Source organism: Triplophysa rosa, linkage group LG2, assembly GCF_024868665.1.
Source record: "Triplophysa rosa linkage group LG2, Trosa_1v2, whole genome shotgun sequence".
In the NCBI taxonomy this organism is placed as follows: domain Eukaryota; kingdom Metazoa; phylum Chordata; class Actinopteri; order Cypriniformes; family Nemacheilidae; genus Triplophysa; species Triplophysa rosa.
This window is the reverse complement of record NC_079891.1, coordinates 4,873,156-4,896,874: the sequence shown is the minus strand read 5'-3', so window position 1 is coordinate 4,896,874 and position 23,719 is coordinate 4,873,156. Positions and strand designations below refer to the sequence as shown.

Genomic DNA, 23,719 nt, shown 5'->3' with positions numbered 1-23,719 from the left:
ACTACATGTTACTCTTTTATTTATACAACAAACACATCCACGAATCACTTAAAACGTGTTTTAAAGCCAGTGTGTGCCTGGTACGGGGCGTTTATTTTGAAATAGCGTTGAACGACCGCGTAGTGGCAAAATAAAGGTCTTGTTTAAACGCACGTAATATTAACAAAATAAAAGTCCTTAATTTCTCCTACACTACTCCCCAAACCACCGTGCCATTATATTTCTATTATAACTATTAATTTTGATGAATATGCATACACTCATAAAATATAAACGTTAAAAGCACAGAATATAGTTACAGAGTTAAAAGATAACAAATATAATATTTTGTTCAAATTATATTTTTGTGTAATTACTGCTATAGGAAATAAAGCAGTTATTACAATTCTGGCACAACGCTAAGCTGCAAGTAGTACACTCTGTTAATGTGCAGTTTAATTCAGGCATCAACCCAGCAGATGGTGCTAATGATAATCTGAGGATTTGGGAACATACATTGTTCACTGTGTTATTCTGATTACATTACTGCATCTTAAAGAGAAGATATATAAAAGGCTAATATGGTTCTAAATCATTCAAATACTATTAAATAAGAAATGCTTAATACACAGCCCATAGCAAAGGCATTGCAACACATTAGTCAGGACCTCTGGATCACACGAATAAATCAATAAAAGCAAGGCAGCACATTTTATTTGAAAGGCCTAAATGGCATTAAGGTACAGCATATAAATACTGGCGATTCCAGAGACAGTCATTATAGAGTAACATTATAGCATTCTTTCCTTTACGAACAATACATTCATGATGGTTTCTCCATAAAACACCTCACTTTGCCGTTATGCTTAATGAACTGAAGAGTAACTTACAAAGCTAAAATAATACAAAAAGAAGTATCTCGCTTGAATATAAGTTAGTGCTATCGTGTTAGGATACTCCAGCTCGAGATACCGAAACCTGAAGCAAAGGTTTTTCTCTGAATATACATACAGTAGCTAGTTGTTTTGAGCCTCGTTAGTCGTGTCATTCAGTATTTTAGACTGTAAACTGAAAGTGGTAGTTTACATTCCCTGCATATACAAATTTTTTATTAAATAAATAAATAAATAACAATACAAACATTTGCAAGGCATGACAGCCAGGTAACTACAGAATACGTACTGGATGCAGTACACGCGTTACCAGGCTGTGTATCCCAAGAGCGATTAGTCATATTTGGGAAAGACAAATCCCAAATCCCATTCTTTGAAATGGTAACCATGATTGTTTCCAGAACCTTCCATAGCAAATCCTGGAGGCAATGCAATACAATTAATATCTCATATTCCGATAATAATGGCAACTCCTTTTACAAACAGCCTCTTGAAGTAATAAAGCACTGGCAGAAAGTCTGATTTACTGCTGGGGCTTTTCTCCATCTTTAGAAACAACTGCATCAGGTCACACCTTACAGATCCGCCGACACGCTCGTGACCCAAACGTGGGTTGCGGGGTCGGCCGCAAAACTGGAAAAAGCTGAATTTAGCATTCATTAATGTCAGGTTTAAATGGTCCCTTATGTTGCAGGTCCACCGTATGGCATCAGACTGTTGTCTAGTATTTGACCTTGCTGGGAACTTGAACATTCACTCCGCTATAGTCCACCATGTACATGGGCCACTGCTAAATACAAAATACAAAAACAGGGAACAGATTGTGAGTAAATGTATTATCTATACACTCATACAATTACACTTTTAGAGCAATGTTATTCTAGTTTACTCAAATTAAAACTTTGAAAACATTTCTGTTGAAATAAAATAAAATATCGGCCTAATTTTTGGGGGAAAAACTGATATTGAAATGTCGCCTCAGAAATAAACTGAAATAAGTTTAGGCCACTAAAATAATATAAACAAAACATATAAAAAATAACTATTTACTTATTCTTAATATAGCAACATAAAAAACAAATAAATAATAAAATGACAACTGCATATAACAAAATTGCAAAACATTATCTAACCAGCTAAAAATAAAAGCTAATTTACAATATTAATAAAACTACTGTAAAACTAAAAACAAAACTGTAGTAACTTTTAAGGTTTTAAGTAAACAAAGTAAAATACTTTTACTTTTTATATAAAAGTCCCTGCTCTTAGTAGAAGTAATCAGTTGAAGTTACTATTGTATACTAAAAATTGTCTTCATAATCTTTTCTCAAAATATAATAACTTGATCTGCCTCTGAAGAAACTTTCTTATTCCACTGATGTCATGTTACAAAAAAGAAAGTGGAATTAGAAATGTTTGCATACCATGACAGGAATCTGATTGGTTGATAGTGCCGAGTCTGCTCCAGTGGGCACGGACGCTTGACTGTTGTCAAGAACACGTTTACGTTTGCGTCGATTGGTGGACACTTCTTTACATTCTTTGAAAAAGGAGGTAAACATTTTCATGTAACATTTTCACCAATTATTGTATTTTTCTAAAGTAAACACATCCGCAAAAAAAGATGATTCTTACCTGTATTACAAGACTGGGTACACAATTCTGTAAAAGGTCTGAACAAGAACAACATCAATGAGATTGTGAAAAGCATGCACATAATGTTTTATATAATTAATTAATTAATTAATATATTTATTCTATAAAACAGTACGATGACAGCTCAATGTAACAACAGCTCAAGATAACAGCTCACGCTTACTGTAGTGGGGTTTTGATATTGAAGGTAATTTCATCTCGAGCCTGCAGAATTTTTTCCAATCGAATGATGTCATAAGTATTCGGATTCCTGAATGGAATATCATCCAGAAGTCCAGTCACTTCCAATGAGCCGGGATTGGCGCGGATTAATTTATATGGAACAAGGACCGAGCGATCCAAACCTAAAGCTTCACCTGAACGCAAGAAATGAACAAGTATTAGAAACTATTCGAAAAATGTACATTTAAAGGAATATAGGGAGAGTATTGGCTTACCATATTTCTTATTAAAGAGCTCTTTAACTTGTTCCCTTAATATCACTTTCTCTCCCATTCGATTGACCTCGTCTTCTTCTGTTGAATAGCAAAAAGTTTCGAGATTTAAATCATCTTTTTGTGCTAGATTCTGAACAAATATCGGCACTTACGCTGGAAGACTTCATGTAATTGCAAGAAAATGGCTGTAACATTACATTTTGTTTTGCTATGATAAGTATCAAAGTACATTTAGGGAACTGTAATAATAAACGATTCTTACCATTTATTGGGGTGTAACCTTTCTTCAATATGGTTATTCTCCGAGGTGCTGTTAAATGGAAAATATTAGAAAACAAAGCTTATTCCAAGAAAGCTATTAAATGAGTTTATAAAAGGAATGCGAATCTTTGATTTAGAATATGCATACCTGGCTTTGGAATGAGTCCTTGGAAAGGCCTGAAAAATAAAAAACACCACTGAGGTATTAAACTTAAATATCTTATACTGCAATTTAATAGACTTCAAAAATAAAAGCATTTAATATAAAAATATTTCATAATGAATTATTATACACATGAATACATAAGAAACAAACTCGAGCAGTAGTTCTGCAAAGTCAAAGTTGGAGACTCATGAACTCCAGTAGCTCGCCACAGGTCTTCACCTTGTGATGCTGAAAGAGATCTTGTCTGCCACGGCTAATATCCTCTCTAGATTCTGTGAGCCGAAGGTGCAGGGCTTTCTGAAGGGGATGCCAGGGGGCAGGCCCTCAATAATCACTGAGCCGGGGTTACTCTTGATCCTCTTGTAAGGCACTTGCACAGGATACTTAATGCCCAGTGCCTCGCCGTATTTCCTGTTGAACAGGTCTTGGACCTGCTCTCGCAGTGTGTTCGCCAAGTCGATACGGGAGAGCTTGGCCTCTAAACTGTCTGCGGGCAGAGCAACGGTACAAATGCCAACGGTTTAGCGATAGGAGACTGGAGGATGTTTTCAAAATCAACTGGCATATGTCTGACTCAAATGAATCTTTTTCATTTAGCGATAGTTCACTCAAAATTCTGTCGAGATTTACTTCCTCTCTGGTGCTCCACTAACGAAGTCATAGAGGTAAAAGTAAATAAACGATGACAAAATGTTAATTTTTGTGTGAACTGACCCTTTAAGATAGAATACTATAACATCACTACAGTGTACAGCAGTTGATAACTTCTTTAAGGTGTTACCTGAGAATCCTGGTCTCTTGGAGGCGGGTCCAGGGTCATCTGATTGGTCTTTGGAGTCCGTCTCTGCGGAACATAATAAAAATGGGAAAACGAAAAAAAACAAGACCTTTCTTCACTTTCTAGATTCTCTGTAGACATATTTTTATGTAAAGGACTTGAGACAGTTTTGCCAGGAAAATCATGAGAGTGCCATTTTAATCTGTTGAAAGGATTTAGGTGAATGATGTTCAATCACTTTGGTGCAACAAGAGTTGCTTTTAAATGTGCTATATAAATAAATAAACAAACAAACAAATTATTGTTGCTCTCTATGGAATGTGTGAACAAGCAATAAACTACTGGCTGCAGTTCACTTAATGGCCACCGGTGCCGCTAATAACGAGGATTTGTAAATTTGACATAAAGCCTCTTTAAATAATTTTATTCGTTTTTTTTCCGATCACAAAATGGAAAAAAAACAGCATGACTTTAGCTTACCTGAGTCAGAGGTTGATTTAGAGAGAGACTCGTTTTTAACCTGCTCTGTCAACAACTCTGGCCTGATGAAGACAGAAAAAAAGCACACTGTCATTATTACTGCATCATACCCGGACTGGATGATGTAGTTAGCACAGTTATATCTAAAAATGTGTATATATTTTCTATTAAATTATTTTAAAGACAATTTGTCCATCATCCTTTACAATGTAGACCAAACAGACTTTGTGGTTAATTAAACTGGAAATGACTTAACAGGTACACCCAAAATTTATAATAAAGAAACAATTAAAATAATCATTCTAAATTCTAAATTTTCTCAATTAAATATTTTTTTATTTATGTGTATCAACATAATAACGATGTAGTAATATATAATAGTATTAACGTATTGCATTGTGGAGTCATTTTTAGTGATGACAGTTGAATCAGATGATACAAAAAAGTTTTGCATCAAAACATTAAAAGTGGACAGGCAAGACTGATTCAAACATATTAAATTCCAAATTCTCACAAATTTTGCTTCTGAAGTTCATATCCGAGATGCTTTTAAAACATATGTTCTAATGCTCTCATACTCAAGTATTTTTGTTAAAGCACATGAATACATTAGCACAAAAATCGCCTGGCTATATTTCTGGTTATTCATCACCAATGCGGTAAGGAATCGTGAATGACATTTGCACTTGGTTTTAACAAATTTGAAAACAAATAAAAATAGTCTGTAACTGACTACATGCCACAGACAAATGTGTCAATAGCAAGGGCGTCGATTTGGGTCCTTACCAACGTTGATCCAGAGAACACTAAATTGTCCCTACCGATAATTTCGACCAAACAATTAATCTACGCACATATATATATAACCTCTGATGTCCGTCTGTGTCTTGTGTTTTTTACTTAATCCTTATTTTAATCTACATTTATTTATCCAAGAATCATTTAATTGAAATTAAAAATCTTCTGTAAAAGTAGCGCAGGTACACAAATGGTTAAGTTTCGTTATCTGCAATGAGTCCTGCCTCCGTAGCTCACATCGCTTATAGGATTGGCTTTGCCTTTCTTGAGTCCCGCCTCACTAACCCACGTCGCTTTATGATTGGCTTTGCCAAACTAAGCACCAAAGCAAAGCTGTGTCTTTTGTTGGGTCCCAATCCGCATACTATCCATCCTAATAGTATTCGAAAGTAGAATTAGTATGTCCCAAATCGTAGTTAAAAAGAGTATTCCAAAGATTCCCGGATGGTCTACTACTTCCGGTAGAAAGCTTTTCTGGGTACTCAAAGCGCTTTACATGGAAGGGGGAATCTCCTCAACCACCATCAATGTGCAGCATCCACCTGGATGATGTGACGGCAGCCATATTGCGCCAGAACACCCACCACACACCAGCTTATTGGTGGAGAGGAGACAGAGTCATAGCAGTTTTCAAAATATAGGCATGAATATGTACCTATATATGTAGTTTTTAGCCAGACAGTAGATGCAGTTGAACATACAGTAGTTGATACTGAGTGGCTAATAGTATATTCTGGTGTATTTCTAAGGAAACTGATCCCGCTGTAGACAGCAATAGGCAGTATAACATTGAGAGAGTGAGAGTGACAACAATGAAGAACAGTGTAGAAAACTATAGAAAGTATTGTTAAAATATTATATTAAATAAGTCAAGTAAACGGCAGTAAACTTTAGTGATCTGCAAACCAATTTTATGTCCCCACCAATGTCAAAATCAAACTTAAGCCCTTGGTCAATAGAGCTTAAAAATGGACTCACTTTTTTATAACAAACTGGATCTGACTGCTTGCAGCAAGAATCTTCCTCAATTTTACTGCCCCGAAACAGTTTGGTCTTCGAAAAGTCATCCCTTCTGGCAACCCTGTGATGAACAGGTCATCTGGATACATCTGGAACTTGGAGTATGGCACTTTAGCTGGCTCGGGCAGACCAAGAGCTTCACCTACAACAAGACAGTTTTTTTAAAGAAATCGGCACAACACGTATGAACATTTAATTTGGTGAAATCTGATTGGTTGGATAAATATAACTGGAAATTTTAGATGTTGTTGCCACAGTTGATTGTAAATTGGAGGTTGAGTAAGCCCATGACTCACTGTACTTGGAGCTGAACAGGCTCTCCACCTGCTTTCTCAACTGTAGGATCATCTCTCCGATGTCTTCTGGGGAAACGGAGGACAATCACACCAACAGCCAAAAATATCTGAAGACAAACTTTCAAAATTGAGTTTTACCTTCGACAGCTCTTTTGAGCCCCTGCGGCGTAGTCTTAGATGCTAAATCTTCTGCAGAGATACAAGTGAAATGTAACGTTAGCATCCGCGTAGTACACGGGAAGTATTCCCATGTGTATGATTTGATCAAGAACATGTGCTTTCCACACGCTTTGCTGGAGATATTGTGATGATTCAACTCACCTGGGGTTTTACTCCAGTGACCATTTGTGTAATGCAGACTTCAACATAACAAATGTATTGAGTATTATTAATTCTGAGTCAAAATGTGCAAACTGTGAGTCGCTATGAACACTTCAACACACTGCAGAAGGTTTATCATGTGTATATTGTGCTAAAATCAAATATTATGATAACTGTTGCAAATAATACAATTATTTTAATATTTAATGAAATATTAATACATTGAAAAAGATTAATGCAATTAAAAAATAGATTTTTATACAAAAATAAGGGTTTACGTTATATTTACAAATATAATTATATTTACATTACAAATAATTCATTATATCGCTGCTGTATATCTGAAACCTTGCATCTCCGTATTTTGTGATTTTTTTTGCAGTATTAAATCATTATTATTAGTCACCCTTTATGTTTGTCACTGGGATTTGCAAATATCTAACCAATAAAAAAGTGCTTGTGAACTTTGACAACACAGTATGCAATCACTGAAAAAGAACAGTGTTTTTTCCATTTCCTCAAAAACAGTGAATTTGGACATACAAGGTTTCAGAAGGACAGCGACGTTATTATATATTGTTTATTAAGCAGAGTTACCCTGCTCCACGAGTTTACATAATCGTTTTAGTTGCTTTTAATAACCAAATAAAGACTTCAATTCATTTTGAATGCATAACTTTAGGACTTTTCCAGACCTGGAGAACATATTTTTTTATATTTTCTAATAGGGATGCGCAATATATTATGGTGCATTTCGGTATCTTAAAAATAAAAAATGTTACCTTGTTTTCTGCAGACAGTGTTTTAGAATAAAAGCAGTTGTCCACTTTCTGCCTTTAGGGCTCAGAAAATGTTATGTTAATATTTAGATACTGTATATCGGTCAATATATCAGTTACCGGGTTTCAGTATTGAAGAATTATCAGTTATCAGCCAAAATTTACATATCGGTGCATCCCTATTTTCTAATATTTTTTTATACATGATCATAAAAACCATGCTAAACATATCTTGAAAAAAATACCACAGCTGTTAAGTGTTCATATCAACTCTCAGTATTTTACTACATTAAGGGGCAAAGACTGGGGGTCTACATGGATTCAATTCTAGCGGATGTGGGTTTGTTGTAGAGGGAGAACTAACACACCATGGAGCACGGGTTTGGCTACTGATCGGGTAAGTTTGGGATATTGGGTTTGAAATTGAAATAAGTAATGTAAAACTCTTATCTTACCATGAAACTTATTTTTATATAAAACAAAGTGGTTTAAATGGCTTTAGTTCATCTCAGTGTTGTGGTCCTGTTGCGTTCTTCACAGAGGTTTTTGTACTTCTGTACAATTCCTTTCAGAGAGATCTAAGACATGGTTTCTCAAGACTGAAATGTGTGTAAAAAACTGTTTATTCCACCATTGATTTCTAAACATTAAAGGGATACTTCACACAAAAATGAAAATTCTGTGATCATTTACTCACCTTCGAGTTGTTCCAAATCTGTATAAATGTCTTTGTTCTGATGAACACAGAGAAAGATATTTGGAAGAATGCTTATAACCAGACAGATTTTGCCCCCCATTGACTCCCATAGTAGGAAAAAATACAATGGAAGTCAAAAGTACCCCAGAAATGTTTGCTGTCCTACATTCTTCAAAATGTCTTCTTTTGTGTTCAACAGAACAAAAAATAATACATTTTCCTACTATGGGAGTCAACGGGGGTCAAGATCTGTTTGGTAATGAGCATTCATCCAAATATCTTCCTCTGTGTTCATCAGAACAAAGACATTTATACAGATTTGGAACAAGGTGAGTAAATGATGACAGAATTTTCATTTTTGGGTGAAGTATACCTTTAATAATAATGATGATACAGAGTATTCTATTTGCGTAAACAACATGTAAATAGAAAATTATAAATGTCAATTGTGTTATCATTTATCCCCTATATATTGCTAAAACCTGTATGCTTTTCTTATCATAGTATTTATTATATTTTTGGACATTATATTTTGCAGAAATGAATAGAATTTTTTTATTCTGAATAAAAAAGCCCTTTAGCGTCATATTGAGACAATATCTCCTTGAAGTAAGTTGTCTTACGAGAATAAACTTGAGATTTGCATGGATGGACAGCAAATGTATATATGGATTATGGGACAGCTGTGGATGGGAAGGTGTAGATCGGGCTGTAGAGGGATTTGTAACTGGATGAAAATTTTGAGAGGGCAATATTAAAGACTTTTTTGGGATTGTGGACATCCCCCTGGAGGCAAGAGAACAGATAAATGTCCAAATCCACAAATGGACAGACCAGGTTGCTGTTACCTGCTTCAGGCTCCAATAAACGACAGAGGTCAGGGGTCACTCGTTCAGTCTGGGGCTCGCTTGGCTCTTCTGTAGAAGCACTGGACTCTAAGTGTGGACAATAAGTGAGACAGATAATTAGATGAAAAACATTTAAAATCCATATTAAACATATTTAGAAAATTTGGCAAGAGAAAACGTAGGCGGGAGGTGATGTTTTATCTGGATTTGATTGGAACATAAAAAGTAGAACACAAATTTAGGCCATAATAATATTGGTTGGTAAGTCATGCCAGGATGTGATACCGTTCATACCTGGCACTGTCACTTGAATGATTTCACCATCTGGGGGTTCTGTTTTAATCTTCTTAATGGATAGACAGTCCCCGGATGGCCCTGAAAAGTAAGACACGCCGATTTATTTAAAATTTTGTCTTAAACTATAACAATGAGTGGGTGATGTTCAAAATGTACCTGCTTCGCACTCAGCCAAAGGACTAACACAAGAGCTAGTCGATCTGAAACAAGAAACATTTGCAAGATTTTCATCAGATTCTTGCATACAAAAGCATTGCTTTTCCTTTTTTACTCATTACCTTACCATAACAAAACATTCTGTATACATCAGTGAAAAAATATTAGGATTTTAAATTTCCATATGTTAAATTTCCTAAATAAATGTTAAATTATTCCATTTGTTTGGAATAACTTACATTTGTTTTCATTTTTAAAGGTTTTAATGTTAATTTCCTTTACTTTTTTGTTTTAAAATTGAATTGACAATTTAATTTAATTATAACATAGAAATTCTAATATTATTAATATAATATATATTAAAAGAATATTAAAAGAATATATATATATTAAAGTATAACAAAATATATAACATAAATATATCATTATAATTTCAATTTTTATATACAGTCTATATATTTTTGTTATTATGGCTGTGGTCTGTTCCAAGTTGTATATCTGTAATCAGGTCTGTTGAAGTTGTTTTCTCACTCAAAATTTGAAAATGGTTTTTAAAGTATTTAAAGACAAAAAATTACCAAAATTTCAAGGCACCCCTAATAGTGTGTTCAGACCAAACGCGACTTTTTTCGCGCACAGTTGGACCCTTGAACATTTTGAGTTTACTCGCTTCATTCGCGCGTGAAATTCACAACAGACGCAAGCTCGAAAAAATTAAATGGCGGCCGAAACGCCCGTTGGAGCATAGTTTTGTATAAATGTAAGTTTCATTTTCACTTTCAACAACTTCTAGTTTTTAAATATGTGATTAGTTATTGCAAAGACGCTCTCTGTTTATAATTCAAATAGACTTCAGTTGCGCTGCTTATCTGTTTCTATGGGCTGCCTTCGTGCCCAGACGCTGCACGTCGCTACTAGAGCAAGCTCCTGATTGGTTAACGCGGCACGAATTTTCGCCAAAGTTCAGATTTTTCAACTCGCGCGAATCACGCGTCAAACGCCCGAAACGCTCAATTCGCGCGAATCGCGTCATTCACGCCACCTCATTCGCGCCGCAAGTAGGTCTATCGCGTCTTTGCATTGACTTAACATGTAAATCACTCGCGCTTAATGCTTCATTCGCGTTTGGTCTGAACACTCTCTAAGAAAATACAAATGCACACTAATAACAATCTGACACTGCCCTTTTGTTATGACTGGAAAAGTAAACTCTTACCTGCTGCTGTGAGTGTTGTTGACCAGCTCTAGGGAGGAGCTTGGCAACCTGAGCCCATCTGGGAAACCATCCTCAAGGGCGGAGCCATCCTGTTTGCCCTCCTCCTTAGCTACTTTACCAGCGGCTTACAAAGAATGAAAAAAAACCTCAATACAAATATATACATGTAGAATATTCCACTGTATTTCACTTTAAAAATGCTTTGCGAATGTAAAAATGTGCTTGCAGAGTTTCGTTTCAACCCTGTGATTTTTAAGTACTCTGAAGAGCTTTCTTAGAAATGACCTAGCATTAAAGTTGGCGCTAAACACTGCTGGAAGTTGCTCTTTAAAAATGGAAATGAATAGTCCTGGGTTATACCAATAACGAATTGTTTTCAAGGGTCAGATGATATAGCTCCTTACATTAAAAGCAAATAAACATGCACTTTGTGTTTGAAAAATACATACCCGTAAAAATCCTTTCATCAAACATTCTGTGAGGAATAAAAGAGAACTGTTAGTTCTTGTGATTCCACTTGAAACATATTGAAACGCTAAAATGCTGTCTACGCATGCCTGGTACTGAACAGCGGGAGTTTTCCTCATTATGCCAAATTATGCTGGCTCGTGTATGGCAGCGGTTACCACAACCAGCATGACGCTTCACTTTGGATGCCTCGCGCTGCTCTGCCAGATGGCAAAGACAGCTTTTTATTCTCATAAAGTAAATTAAAAACTCAGTATATCCAGAACCAATGTCTGGATTCCTTTTCAATGAGCTGCACAGTTAATTACATGACAAAAACTGAAAGGTTATCATTAGTTAAATCTTTTACATCGCTATCAGATATGTGTGGAAATTGGAAGAGCTGCAAAAATCGCAGCAATATAACTAAGCTGCGGGTTCAACTAATGTAGGTATAAAGCTCACTACTTGCTAAATTTGTATGATAATTGATCAGAAGATGCCTCTAGTCACGTCACTATCTATTCACTACTGAAAGCTTTTCACCTTCTGACAACAAAGCGGACCGCGTGCCTTTCCTCCAGGATCCGTTTCAGTTTAGGCACTCCATAAGTGCATGGCCTCTTGAAGGGAATCTTGTCTGGAATTCCAATGATTTCTACCGCCTCTGGATCGCAGGCGATTTTCCGGTACGGCACAGGAACCATGTGATCCAGACCTAATGCCTCAGCTAAAAGTAACAGATTTCTAATTAATACGTTTTTAATAAATCGAAGACATCTTTTACTTACAAGAAATTGAGTTAAATTCGAGTTAATGGCAAAGTGAGTGTTATTTCTGGAGTGTTTTATAATAAAAATATTACAACACACTTCACCTCTAAAGGAGTAGTTCACAACTAAAATTCTGTCATCATTTACTCACCTTCTTGAGCAAAACACAAACAAAGATATTTTTAAGAACATTAGTAACCAAAAACCATTGGCCCCCATCGACTTCTATTGTATTGACACAAAACCAATGCAAGTCAATGGGGCCCAACGGTTTTCTTTACCAACATTTTTCAAAATATCTTCTTTTGTGTTTTGCAGAAGAAAGTAATTCAGGTTGGAAATGACAAGAGGTGAGTAAATGATGACAGACTTTTCATTTTTGGGGTAAACTATCCCTTTAGTAGCTGTTTATTATCGATTTGCACTTATGAATTGTACGTGTTGTGAATTTGGCGTTGCTGCTTTATCTCACCATATCTGCTGTTAAAGAGGATCTGAACACATTCTCGAAGAGTGTTGATGTCCTCCGTCTCCCTGATAAATGAGTCCCATTTTTCTGTGCACAAGATCAAAAAACAATAACCAAGTAGCCCTTAATAATTATTTCATGTGTTTCCAATAATGCCATAATTGATGTATTTGTTATATAAATAATACCAGTTTGACCAGTATGTTAGACATAAGAGACAATTACGGCAGGTCCTGACTCTCAACAGTGACTGAAGATTTCATGCTGGTCTTTCGCGAGGAACAGAAGTTGGTAGCCCAGGTGATCTGGCCAAAATCCCATTGCTATCGCCCACACTATCGCCCTCTTTATTTCTCGTACAACTAAAGCTACATCTAAACACATACCGCTAATACTAAATAAACTGTGTGCTCCATCAATAGACTGATTTATTTACTCAAGCACGAATACGAAAAACAGAGATTTTTGTGCACATTTTGTTCATCTGTGTATTCACGTGTATACTATTTAGATTAAGTAGTTTTGTGTAGGTCAGATTGCAGTTTGTTGCTTTAATGGCTGTGTATTATCAACATATAATTATGTATTGTACAATTATACAATTGTGAAAAACAACTATTTAAATATAGACAACAATATAAAAACCTACATTATATCTGCACGCATAATTCACTTTCACTTTTATCTCTTCTCACACTTTTAAATCTAATCATTTTATTAGTTGCTCTTTTTTTAAACATACATTAAATTTTATAATTACAAAACAATATTAAAAATTATCTTCGTAACAGTTTTCTGATAAAGCGAACAAACTCCTGCATTTTGTTCTAGTTCCGAAAGGCACATTGTTTGTGACCCCATAAAGCTCCTGAAAAGAAGCCCAGTCCTGTCTTTGGCCAGACGCTGTTATAGTTGTGTACAGTCTGTCGCCCACCTGATTTTTCATGCACTATAGAAAACAGAAGGCGCTTGGAGACATGGATGCTGGGAGGACTCTGGGCAAGATCTCCTGCCAGCCCTATTCGCTCGCCTGGAAGAGACATACATGCTCTCAGATACAAGCGCATAAACAAGAACAGTTTCCAATGAATGATGCTTCAGCACCTACATGTATGACACAACACAAAAGACCTTATAAAATGTATTTCCTGTTGAAACAGGAAGTTAGGAAAAGACTTATCTTTTTAATGCTTAGAGACATGGACTACTCCTATTTTGATTTTATGGTTTCTTTAAGAACATACAGTAATAATAATTTTAAAAAAAAATTTTACATACGTAATATGTCAAATATGTGTGTGCATTAGAAACTGTTTCCATATATAAAGATTGATATGCAAATACAGCATATCAATCTTTATATATTACTTTAAAAGTAAAACAGAAGGTGGTTCTTACCATTGTCAGCACATTCCTTGGCCTGCACGGCTTTCTCTTCAGAGGATGCCCACATACCCAGCCTCTCTTTACCTATGCTGTGCAGGGATGTGGGCTTCAGGTCCATCTTGCTGTCTGGGTGGGGCTGGGAGGACATGGGCATGCCGTACAGGAAGCTGGAGAGCATAGAGTTGCTAGCAGACGCTTCCTGAACAGAGGGTTTAACAGTGGCGTGGTTGCTTAAGCTTTTTGAGGTCGAAGAGTGATGGTTGACTTCCGGACAGGATTTGGCATCCCGTGAGGGTTCCTCTGGCGTTCTATTGAAAATAAAACAGTAAACAGTAACGTGAGGCACTAGCAACGACAAGATCGTGGGAATGTCGGAATTTTATCAAATGTGTAATGTCACTATGTATGAAAGCATTTTCAAATGAAGTATAATGTAAATCAACACCTCATGCAAATGTGTTTTGGAGAAAATCTTGTTATCTCAATGTAGCAATTCGATCATTTACAGTAGTTTTTTATATCAAATTGCAAGACTAACCTTTTGACTATAAAGCGGATTCGATTACTTTGCTCTAAGATCTTCATTAAGGTCTTGGTGTCGTATTCTGAAGGCTTTCTCAAAGTAACACCGTCAGGAAGGCCGTAGACAACCAGCGAGCTGGGATCCTTCAGAATCCATTCATAAGGCACAGGGACCAGGCTGCTCTTCCCAACAGCCTCACCTGAAACGCGTCACAGCTCATTGGATCAACTTGAATTTTAGCCCATTATTCCACATCCACTGCTTGCAGTAACGTGAAGAACACAAAAGTATAAAGTATTGGGTTCTTACTGTACAGTACACTGAAGACTTCCTCCACCATCTTCCTCAAGACGAAGATGTTGGAGTGAGAGTCGGTTAAGGTTCTCTGTCTGGCCTGTTGGCCGCAGTCTTTGCCTGTCCTGCTGCAGTCCACGTCAGGAGCTTTAGCGTGGGAGTTCGCTTGAAGACAAGACACTTCTGTGAGGAACAATACGTGTTACTGTAGAGGGAACTAGTCACTGAAATTTGCATTATTATATGCGCATTGAGATCTTTATGTCAGTACAGCCATATGCAGTGACTACACGTGACGTGATATTATCTTTTTTGTTATAAATTAATGTTAGCATTGTGTTCATTTTTGAGCTTAAAATAGCTTTTTTTTTACTTTTTAGCATTTACGTAAATTTGCACAGTTTTATTTTGTTCTGTTTGATGTCTACAGCACTGACGTTTTAAAGGGACAGTTCACTCAAAAATGAAAATTCTGTCATAACTTACTCATCCTCATGCCAATCCAAACCTGTATGACTTTCTTCTGCAGAACACAAAAGAAGATATTTTGAAGAATGTTGGTAACCAAACATCATTGACCCCATTGACTTTCATTATATGGACACAAAACCACATTTCTCAAAATATCTTTTGATAGACATCGCAGAATCATTTGCAGGTTTTAAACATCATTGGGGGAATAAATGATGACAGAATTTTTCATTTTGGGTGAACTATCCCTTTAAACAGCTAATAGCTTCTAACTAGCAGCATCCGCTAGCCACCGTCTCTTGTTTATCAGTACTGTAAATAAGTTCCAAATGGATCTTATAGCACTGGGCTGGGTTTCCTGAAAACTTCTTAACGCTACGTCATTCTTAAGTTATACCTTAAGAGTGGTAGCGATATATTCTTAAGAACGACGTATTGATACGAAGGTTTCGGGAAACCCAGCCCTGGACATTTACTGTCATTGTAAAGCAGAACTGTCACTGAAGCTTATTAAGCATAAATTCACTGTATTTTGATGAACAAAATTAATTAAGTTGTCTTTATTTTAAACAGGGACAGATTATTATCACATTAGGGACATTTTATGAATGACTAGCTGGTGTATGGTCTGTATCAAGGAATCCCTGTAAAATTATAACTACATAATGTCCACCAGCCCTCAATCAGATGCATTTCTTAGCGATTATGGATGTTAAGCTAATGTTAAGTAAACAGGAAAATTGAAAAAAAAACAAGCTAAAACAGGTATCAACAACCTGAGTGTTTGTCCTAATCCAGACGATCTGAATAAAAATAATTGTGTGTCCGCTACATCTTCATCCAAAATTAACAACTTTGTCATAATATTTACACACCCTCAAGCTGTTGCAAATCTGTATAAATTGACTTGTTCTGATGAACACAGAGAAAGATATTTGGAAGAATGCTTGAAACCAAACAGTTCTTGGCCACCATTGACTACCATAGTAGGAAAAATGACAATGGTAGTCAAAAGTGCCCCAGAAATGTTTGCTCTTCCTACATTCTAAGATATCTGTGTTCAACAGAACAAAGAAATTTATACAGAAATTTCTCCTACTATGGTAGTCAATGGTGGCCTACAACTGTTTGGTTACAAGCATTCTTCCAAAAATCTTTCTCTGTGTTCATTGGAAACAAAACATTATACAGGTTTGGAACAACTTGAGGGTGAGTAAATAAAGACAGAATTTTCATTGTTGGGTGAACTGTTCCTTTAAGGTGGTTTTTGTTTACTGTCTTACTTTCGCGGAGGTGCATACTGGGTACACAAGGGTCACATTAGTGCTGACTCGATCAGAAAAATAAAAAGAATGTTCCTAAGGAGCTATTAAGCTAATTACCAACCTCAACATGGTTATAATTATATCAGCTTGGAATTGTCCAGATTTAACCATTCATCAGACATGTGAACTCACTACAGAACTTGTGGAAGTCCGTCTGTATCTCCTTTCTGGAGTTGAGAAAGATTCGTCCCTTTTCTGTTCCCACGGCGATCACGCTGTCCTCGTGTACGGTGACACATGCCACCTCAGCGTTCAGTTTAGACATGGCAGAGCACTACGCACACATTTTAAGTCATCAGCCACCAAACCGCTGTGTAATACTCAAGTATGTGCAAGTACATATGTGCTTACCACAGAGTCCAGCGCTGACACGAGGCTGGTGAGAATCTCTTGTCTGGATGACACATGTGGAACTTTGAGCTCTGGCCGAGAGTTGGTCCTCATGCCATCACAGGCCAGCTTCCGAACCTCTGCCATTCTTCTGCAGGACAAAAGAAGGATGAGTCAGACTAAAATTAAATGTCAGGTCTGAAAGATTACTCAGAATACAAACATAATTACTTATTAACATAAAAGCTAATGCACTGTTTAGATTGCTAATGGAGCCTAATATTCTACAGACGAAGCCATGTTTTATTAGATGAACGAAAACAAGGGTGTGAGGGACTGTACAGTCAGTTCCATAGCTCGTAAAAATCACATTCCAATTTTGAAAACGTATTTACTTCGATGATATTTACATATTTCCAAGTGGAACAGGAAATTCAATGAAAAAAAGGACACTGGATTTTGGGTCAAAGGAAGGAGTCAAGTAATTTCAGAAGTGGTGCAAGCATTTACATTTTGATAAAATAAGTAAAACTGAACAGAAAATCAAAACGCATTGTGGGTAAAAAAACGGGTGAACGAATATAGCGAATTAAAGATGCTATGTGGAGATTTTAGCGGCATCTAGCGGTGAGGTTGCGAATTGCAACCAATGGCTCACTACACCCCTCCCTGTACTACGGTGGCTGACACAGAGCAAAGATGTTGTCACGTTTGTGCTTCTTTGCCAAAGCAGATACCAAATTTACGAAGCACGCTCTATAGAGCAGATCGTCAGTTTAGGGCTATTGTAGAAACAACATGGCGAATTCCATGTAAGGGGACCTGCGGTGTACTGTATGTAGATAGGAATAGGTCATTCTAAGGTAATAAAAACATAACGCTTCATTATGTAAGGTCTTTATACACCTCTGAAGACATAGTTATATACGTATATTATATTGTATTTCTGTCAATAAATCCTCCTTAATCCTACACATTGTACCTTTAAGTTATTTACTCAGGTTTCTGACACTACTACAAAATGGCCGACAACCAGTAAGAGATAAAGAACCAGCTTAGGTCTATCGCTCACTGCTTCATTTTATTCACGTTACATTTTAATCGTGCTGTCTTCCCTTACAACCAAGACAATGGTAATATAACGACTAACAGTAATTTATGATGTAAAAAGTAAGTGTAAATTAATTATCAATATACCTGTTTTTTATATAAACAAAACAGTTAAGACATTTTAAGTTCCCCTATTAACTTTTTTTTTAATATATTTCAGCTGTAACATATTGAAGGATAGTAAACCTATAAGAGGCTTTGGGAAGTGATAGTAATATCCTCCTCAGAGCTAATACGCCAAAATCCGTCACACACATGCTAAAGTAGCTAATTACGATAAACCTTTGTCAACCAATTAAAGCTAGCACAGATTATTGCCTTAAACCCCTTCATCCTTAAATTGTTCTCCTCGGAAGCAAAACGACGCCTGGAAGCATCGGACCTCAAAAGTGAACTACTTTACCCGTCCCGCTCGACAGACCCTCCCCGACCCCCAATATCGATTTCAGCAAAGTCAATTTGACACTCAAAGACTATACATGTGTCTAGATGACGGTTATCTTTGAAGACGTAAAACAAACAAAACAGCAAGGATGATAATCACAGAATATAAAACAAACAAATAAATAAATAAATAACGCAATCCTAATTCCAGGCCTGGCGTTCGCATGGCAACTGCAATCCGTTTCCTTGGAAACTAATCTCGAGGCATGTGAACAATGCAGCTCTGGCCTTTAATCTCTCCAGACACTGGGAGCCATTATCCCAGCCTCCGGGCAAAGCCAAAACCACAGACTGCACAGAGAGAGCCCAGTACTACTATTACTCCTCTGAATCTCTCTCTCCACAATCTACGGGAAAGAGCCTTCAATAAATCCTGCTGCAACTTAGAGGAGATTGTTCTGCTTGACTTTAAACTTAAGAGCAACAAGCATATTGGAATTATTATTAATTTTTTTTCATCATGTCCTGATATGGGCGATTCTGAACCGTCTGTTTATATTTTACTAAACACGTGTTGATAGAATCTAACATCAGAAAAATACTGTCTATGCACGCGTTTTCTATTAAAAAAAAAGGAAATAAACATGCGTTGTGGATGTGACACTGTTTTTGAGAGACTACATACTTTCTGTAAAATTTAAACGCACACACAAGAATATAGTACCCCACAAATGAAGAAGTGATGGATCTTTATAAAACATAAAATTTTAAATTTTAATTCTATTTTAATTTTCACATGCCCATGCATGAGGAATATAAACTGTTATGAATGTAACAATTCTGAAAGTGGAACTTACCTGATTTTGAAAAAACATGCTTAAAGGTAAAAAATGCTTTTGAAACTTTAAAACGAGACCTCAGATGAGTATTTGACCATCAAATGTCGACATCTGTGCTATGTATTTTCAGTATGGTAAAAACTTTTTTCATGGTAAGGCTGATATTTGCATGGAATTGCCCCCATTGCTTTATAATGTATCATGTTGGAATCCATTAAGGGTCTTAGGATGAAGTTTAAAGATGACAACAAAAAAACTGTATGAGGTTGATAAAGAGTGCCCGCCAACCCCTTAGTCTCTTTAATATTCTCTAGTTTTCATCTGTCAAGCGAAAATCATTAGTCTGATCGTAGGGCAAAAATATCAAACCTCTTTTTAATAAGCCACACCTTTTGAAGTATCATTCGTATCTGCATTTATAAACGGTGCAGGATGTTACATGCCAAAGTTGAATGCCTTCAGAAGTTGTGACATCATTAAGCTTTGTGTGAAAATAACGTTTTATACTCCGTGTTAAGCTCTCTTGGCAGTAGCCAAAGGACGTGACAAACTAGAACAAATACAACTTCTCGGGGTTAAAAAGAAAAGCACACGAAGAAATCAACTGGTGACACTTCTTAAAAAAATTGCCGGAAAACTAGGAGTCCAGACTGACGGGCTTAAACGCTTAGATTAATGACTTCCTCTTTGTTCGGAGCCTGCCCTGCCAAAATACGTTTTTTCGTCACGCTATCTCACACTCTCTGTTCTGGAGGAGGCATAGTGTAGCCGGTCCTGTACTTCTTGAATTACTGAGAGATATTACCGGCATCTCAATAAAGGCTATCGTGGGTTTTTATGAGCGGTTTTGCCCTAAGAGGCTTGTGGCTCTGCCATCGACACACAATACATCTCCTAATAAGCCTTTACACAGATTCTGTTCGCAGATCCCTTCAGAAACACAACTGCGTCTAAATCGGTTAGCTCAAAGGCTGATCGTTGACTTCTAATTGGTCCTAACTCCTTCCATTCTGGCCATATTCCCGGAGGCCACGCAAACACGTTGCATCATGCAGACACAAAAATATGGATGCGGCCATGGATGATTCTTTCCCACGGTATACAAACGATTATGTTTGTTTTTTTGAAAGATCGCAAATTCAAGACTAATAAAAACAGAAAAACACTGCACTATCGGCCACCAATATTTATCGGATGTTTTTCGGTCAATTTAAAGCCATCAGATATTTGACTATAGCATGAAATAAGATGATATAACAACTGATAGTTTACGAATTAACTGCATGAAGGCACAGATCTGTATATTTTTTGTTGAATAATGTAGCGTTTACCTTTATGTAAAAGTAAAATAAAAACTTGCCAAAACAAAATGAAATATAGTTATATTATTACATGCATCGAAAAAAAAATGATAAAAGAGTCACAATTTTCGACATGTGTTCTGCAAAAATTTCTAGCAGTTTCAACACTTCGGAATCGGTCACTACCCTGTTGAAAAAACCAGCATATGCTGGTTTGGTATGTTTTGATGCTGGTTTAAACTGATCATGTGCTGGTTTAAGATGGCCATGTGCTGGTCCTTAGCTGGTTTAAACTGGTCAAACCAGCATCAAAACATACCTAACCCAGCATATGCCATTTTTTTCAACAGGGTAGTCATTTGTTAAAATCAGTATTGAAGAAAATTACACTTTAATTGAAAGTCCGTTAAAAGATATTATGATCAACTAGCAATTTAAATCACTGTCAAGTAACTAAAACTTACAAAAAAGTACCACGGCCACACGGTACGGTACTAGTTCATCTCATATATGCACATATTTACATGGAACTACAAAAAAACATAGCAGTTATGAGTTTTCGTTTTTATTTATTAGCAAAAGCTAATTACTTAATGATGTCTTCAAACACGTGCACAAGCTTTATGGATTATATTTGTTTTAACCATAGCAGTATCTGTTACATTTTGGCTGCAAGTTTACTCATGTAAATTGAAACATTTAGAAAATAAAGAATAAAAAAGAAAACAAAGCCCATTCTTACAGTAAATAATCTGTGTTATGTTTCATTCAATAATAGTTTATATTTAAATTAAAGACGATTATATCTGGAGTCTCATTGTATTTATGAATGAATATGACAGTCTGAAAGTCTTTTGAGGAAAACTGAACTGAAGTTTTACAGACAAGTGATGTTTTATTACTCGAGTGATTCATAATCTAAATTGGCGTTACTGAACTAGCCTTCACTGTAGAGACAGATTAGCAGTCACTTATTTGTGGATTTGACATTGTAAACATGACCTTCCTACGTCGACGAACACGTCCATTCGTCCCCATTACGACCCCCGTGACCATCATCTTCAACAGACTGTCCCCAATAAAACCAGTAAATATCATTTATCACCCTGCCAACAATAGAGCTGCTCTATTTCTGCAACTTGCTAGCACTCAATGTGTGTTGCCATTTTTACCAGACAAACACAACACGCGAATCGCCTCAGATACAGTCAGATCGCGTCCACAATACGACCCTGAACGCAAATGTTTTTATTTATTTATCTTTAACGAGTCTTGTCGCTATACACGCGCACAAAAACATCGCGTCGCGTGGGGAGCGTTAGCATGATAGCCAGTGAGCTAACTCTCCTAGCCGTCCTCCTCCCCCCTGAATTATAATCTGTAATTTCACTTTTTCAACATCCATAAAAAGTCACGTGTCCAAGAATGATCATCGCAAACGTTGTTTCACTTATAAATGAGCAGAATGAGATTTAAATCTTACCAATGTGGCCGTTTTTATTACCTTATGCTGTCAATCCCGGAATACGTTTATTCTCCGTTTAATCCAATCGGGGTCTGAATTCCAATCTAAAGAAAAGCGATCGCGACTTTATTAAATTTCATCATCTCCAACGTGTGTCTCGCGTTGGTTGTCTGTCGAAAATATATCGACGTGATTTATTTCGTCAATTTTGTCCGTTTTCTTTCTGTTTTCTTTAACAGAGGAGTGTGTCCCCTTTCCCCTTTCTTTGTTCTGTAATCCAGTAAAATTGAAAGTCATTCGCCTCCGCTAATCCCAGCCCAACTCAACAACAGCATCTATTGGCTGTCATTAACATACAGGATTAAAGAACCGCTGGAAAAACTCGCCGACACTCATGACACATGTATCCAACTCACTCTTTTGACATTGTGATTTACATATCTGTATTTCTCTCTGCCCCCTCTTCACAGACCCTTATTTGTGCTTGTTTTATTTTTTTAATCAACTAGAATGTTAAAAATAACCTTTAAATCATCTTTATTAATTACAACCATCTCTGTTTTAATAACGAGAAGAAATAGAAATACAAAATATGCTTATTACAATTTTGATAATTAATTAACCAACGTATTAATGATTAAAAATTCCCCAAACTGTAAAATGCAGTAATTATAATTAGTTATACTTAAAACGCTTCATTGTAGGTTTTTGTAATTAAATTTCATAAATAAATTATTAATGTTGATATACACATAATTGACTTTTATTAATGTTTTTATTTACCATCTATTATTGGATTAAAACCAGTTCTGAAGTCCAACTAAAATCACTTAATTTAGAAACTATGATAATGTATTTTATATTTAAATGTGTGTTGCGACTTTCATTGGTGCCATGAATTGGTTTATTTTATTTGTGTTATTTATCAATTGCCTTGTTCTACACCAATCTTTTAGAGCAGAAGCAGAATATTGCCCTCTGCTGTCGTTTCGGCACTCAACATCATTCAACTTACTGTAGCAAAGCATGTAGAAAGTGTATTACAAAAACTCTGTAAACACCTTTACCAGAAAGAGTACAAATATTATAACAATATTTTTTGAGGGAGCCATTTGTGTGAGTGAAATCTATGTGGAAAACTTGTACTTATGGGTCATTCAAAGAATTTCACTTCATTTAAACTCATCAGAGTGAGGGAATTTTTGGAGTAGTTTTATTATGATACTATGTTTACTGTCAAAGTTTCAATTCATTTAAACTCATCTTTCTTATGCAACGATTTTTTTTAATAATGCAGTGTTGTATGATGATATTAGCTAGATAGAGCTACAGTATTTTGACCTTCAACCTCATAACATTTAAATAAAACTACTACAAAGTACCAGAACTATTGGTAAAATAAAGCGCAAAATAAAGCGCTATAGTTTAAGAACCAGTCGTAAATTTGTAACAAATAATACACTACAAGGTTCTGATTTTGTTAATGTTTAATTACTGATTTTTTTACAGCAAGTCTTGAGTGAA

At 36.1% G+C, this 23,719-nt stretch overlaps 1 protein-coding gene across 4 annotated transcripts; it reads right to left on the bottom strand.

Annotated features, from left to right (window-relative positions):
- Nucleotides 1–663: 663 nt before the first annotated feature.
- gtf2ird1 (GTF2I repeat domain containing 1) lies at nucleotides 664–22,641 on the bottom strand. Of its 4 annotated transcripts, none has more exons than XM_057357790.1 (27): nucleotides 22,214–22,641; nucleotides 17,118–17,247; nucleotides 16,899–17,040; nucleotides 14,986–15,153; nucleotides 14,692–14,875; nucleotides 14,166–14,461; nucleotides 13,702–13,797; nucleotides 12,771–12,854; nucleotides 12,072–12,255; nucleotides 11,528–11,553; nucleotides 11,079–11,202; nucleotides 9,863–9,906; nucleotides 9,704–9,784; nucleotides 9,410–9,496; nucleotides 6,903–6,953; nucleotides 6,765–6,830; nucleotides 6,427–6,610; nucleotides 4,651–4,712; nucleotides 4,174–4,236; nucleotides 3,612–3,879; nucleotides 3,375–3,403; nucleotides 3,228–3,275; nucleotides 2,966–3,043; nucleotides 2,692–2,884; nucleotides 2,508–2,545; nucleotides 2,297–2,412; nucleotides 664–1,662 (listed from the first exon to the last, which is right to left on the bottom strand). In XM_057357790.1, the coding sequence occupies exons 2-27, from the start codon at nucleotides 17,241–17,243 to the stop codon at nucleotides 1,594–1,596; spliced, it is 2,907 nt and encodes a 968-aa protein (XP_057213773.1). In that variant the 5' UTR covers nucleotides 17,244–17,247; nucleotides 22,214–22,641; the 3' UTR covers nucleotides 664–1,593. The 4 variants fall into 4 exon arrangements, with proteins under 4 accessions (XP_057213773.1, XP_057213768.1, XP_057213790.1 ...); XM_057357785.1 differs by having other exon boundaries at nucleotides 22,235–22,640; XM_057357807.1 differs by having other exon boundaries at nucleotides 6,765–6,827; nucleotides 22,235–22,640.
- Between the last annotated feature and the right edge of the window lie 1,078 nt (nucleotides 22,642–23,719).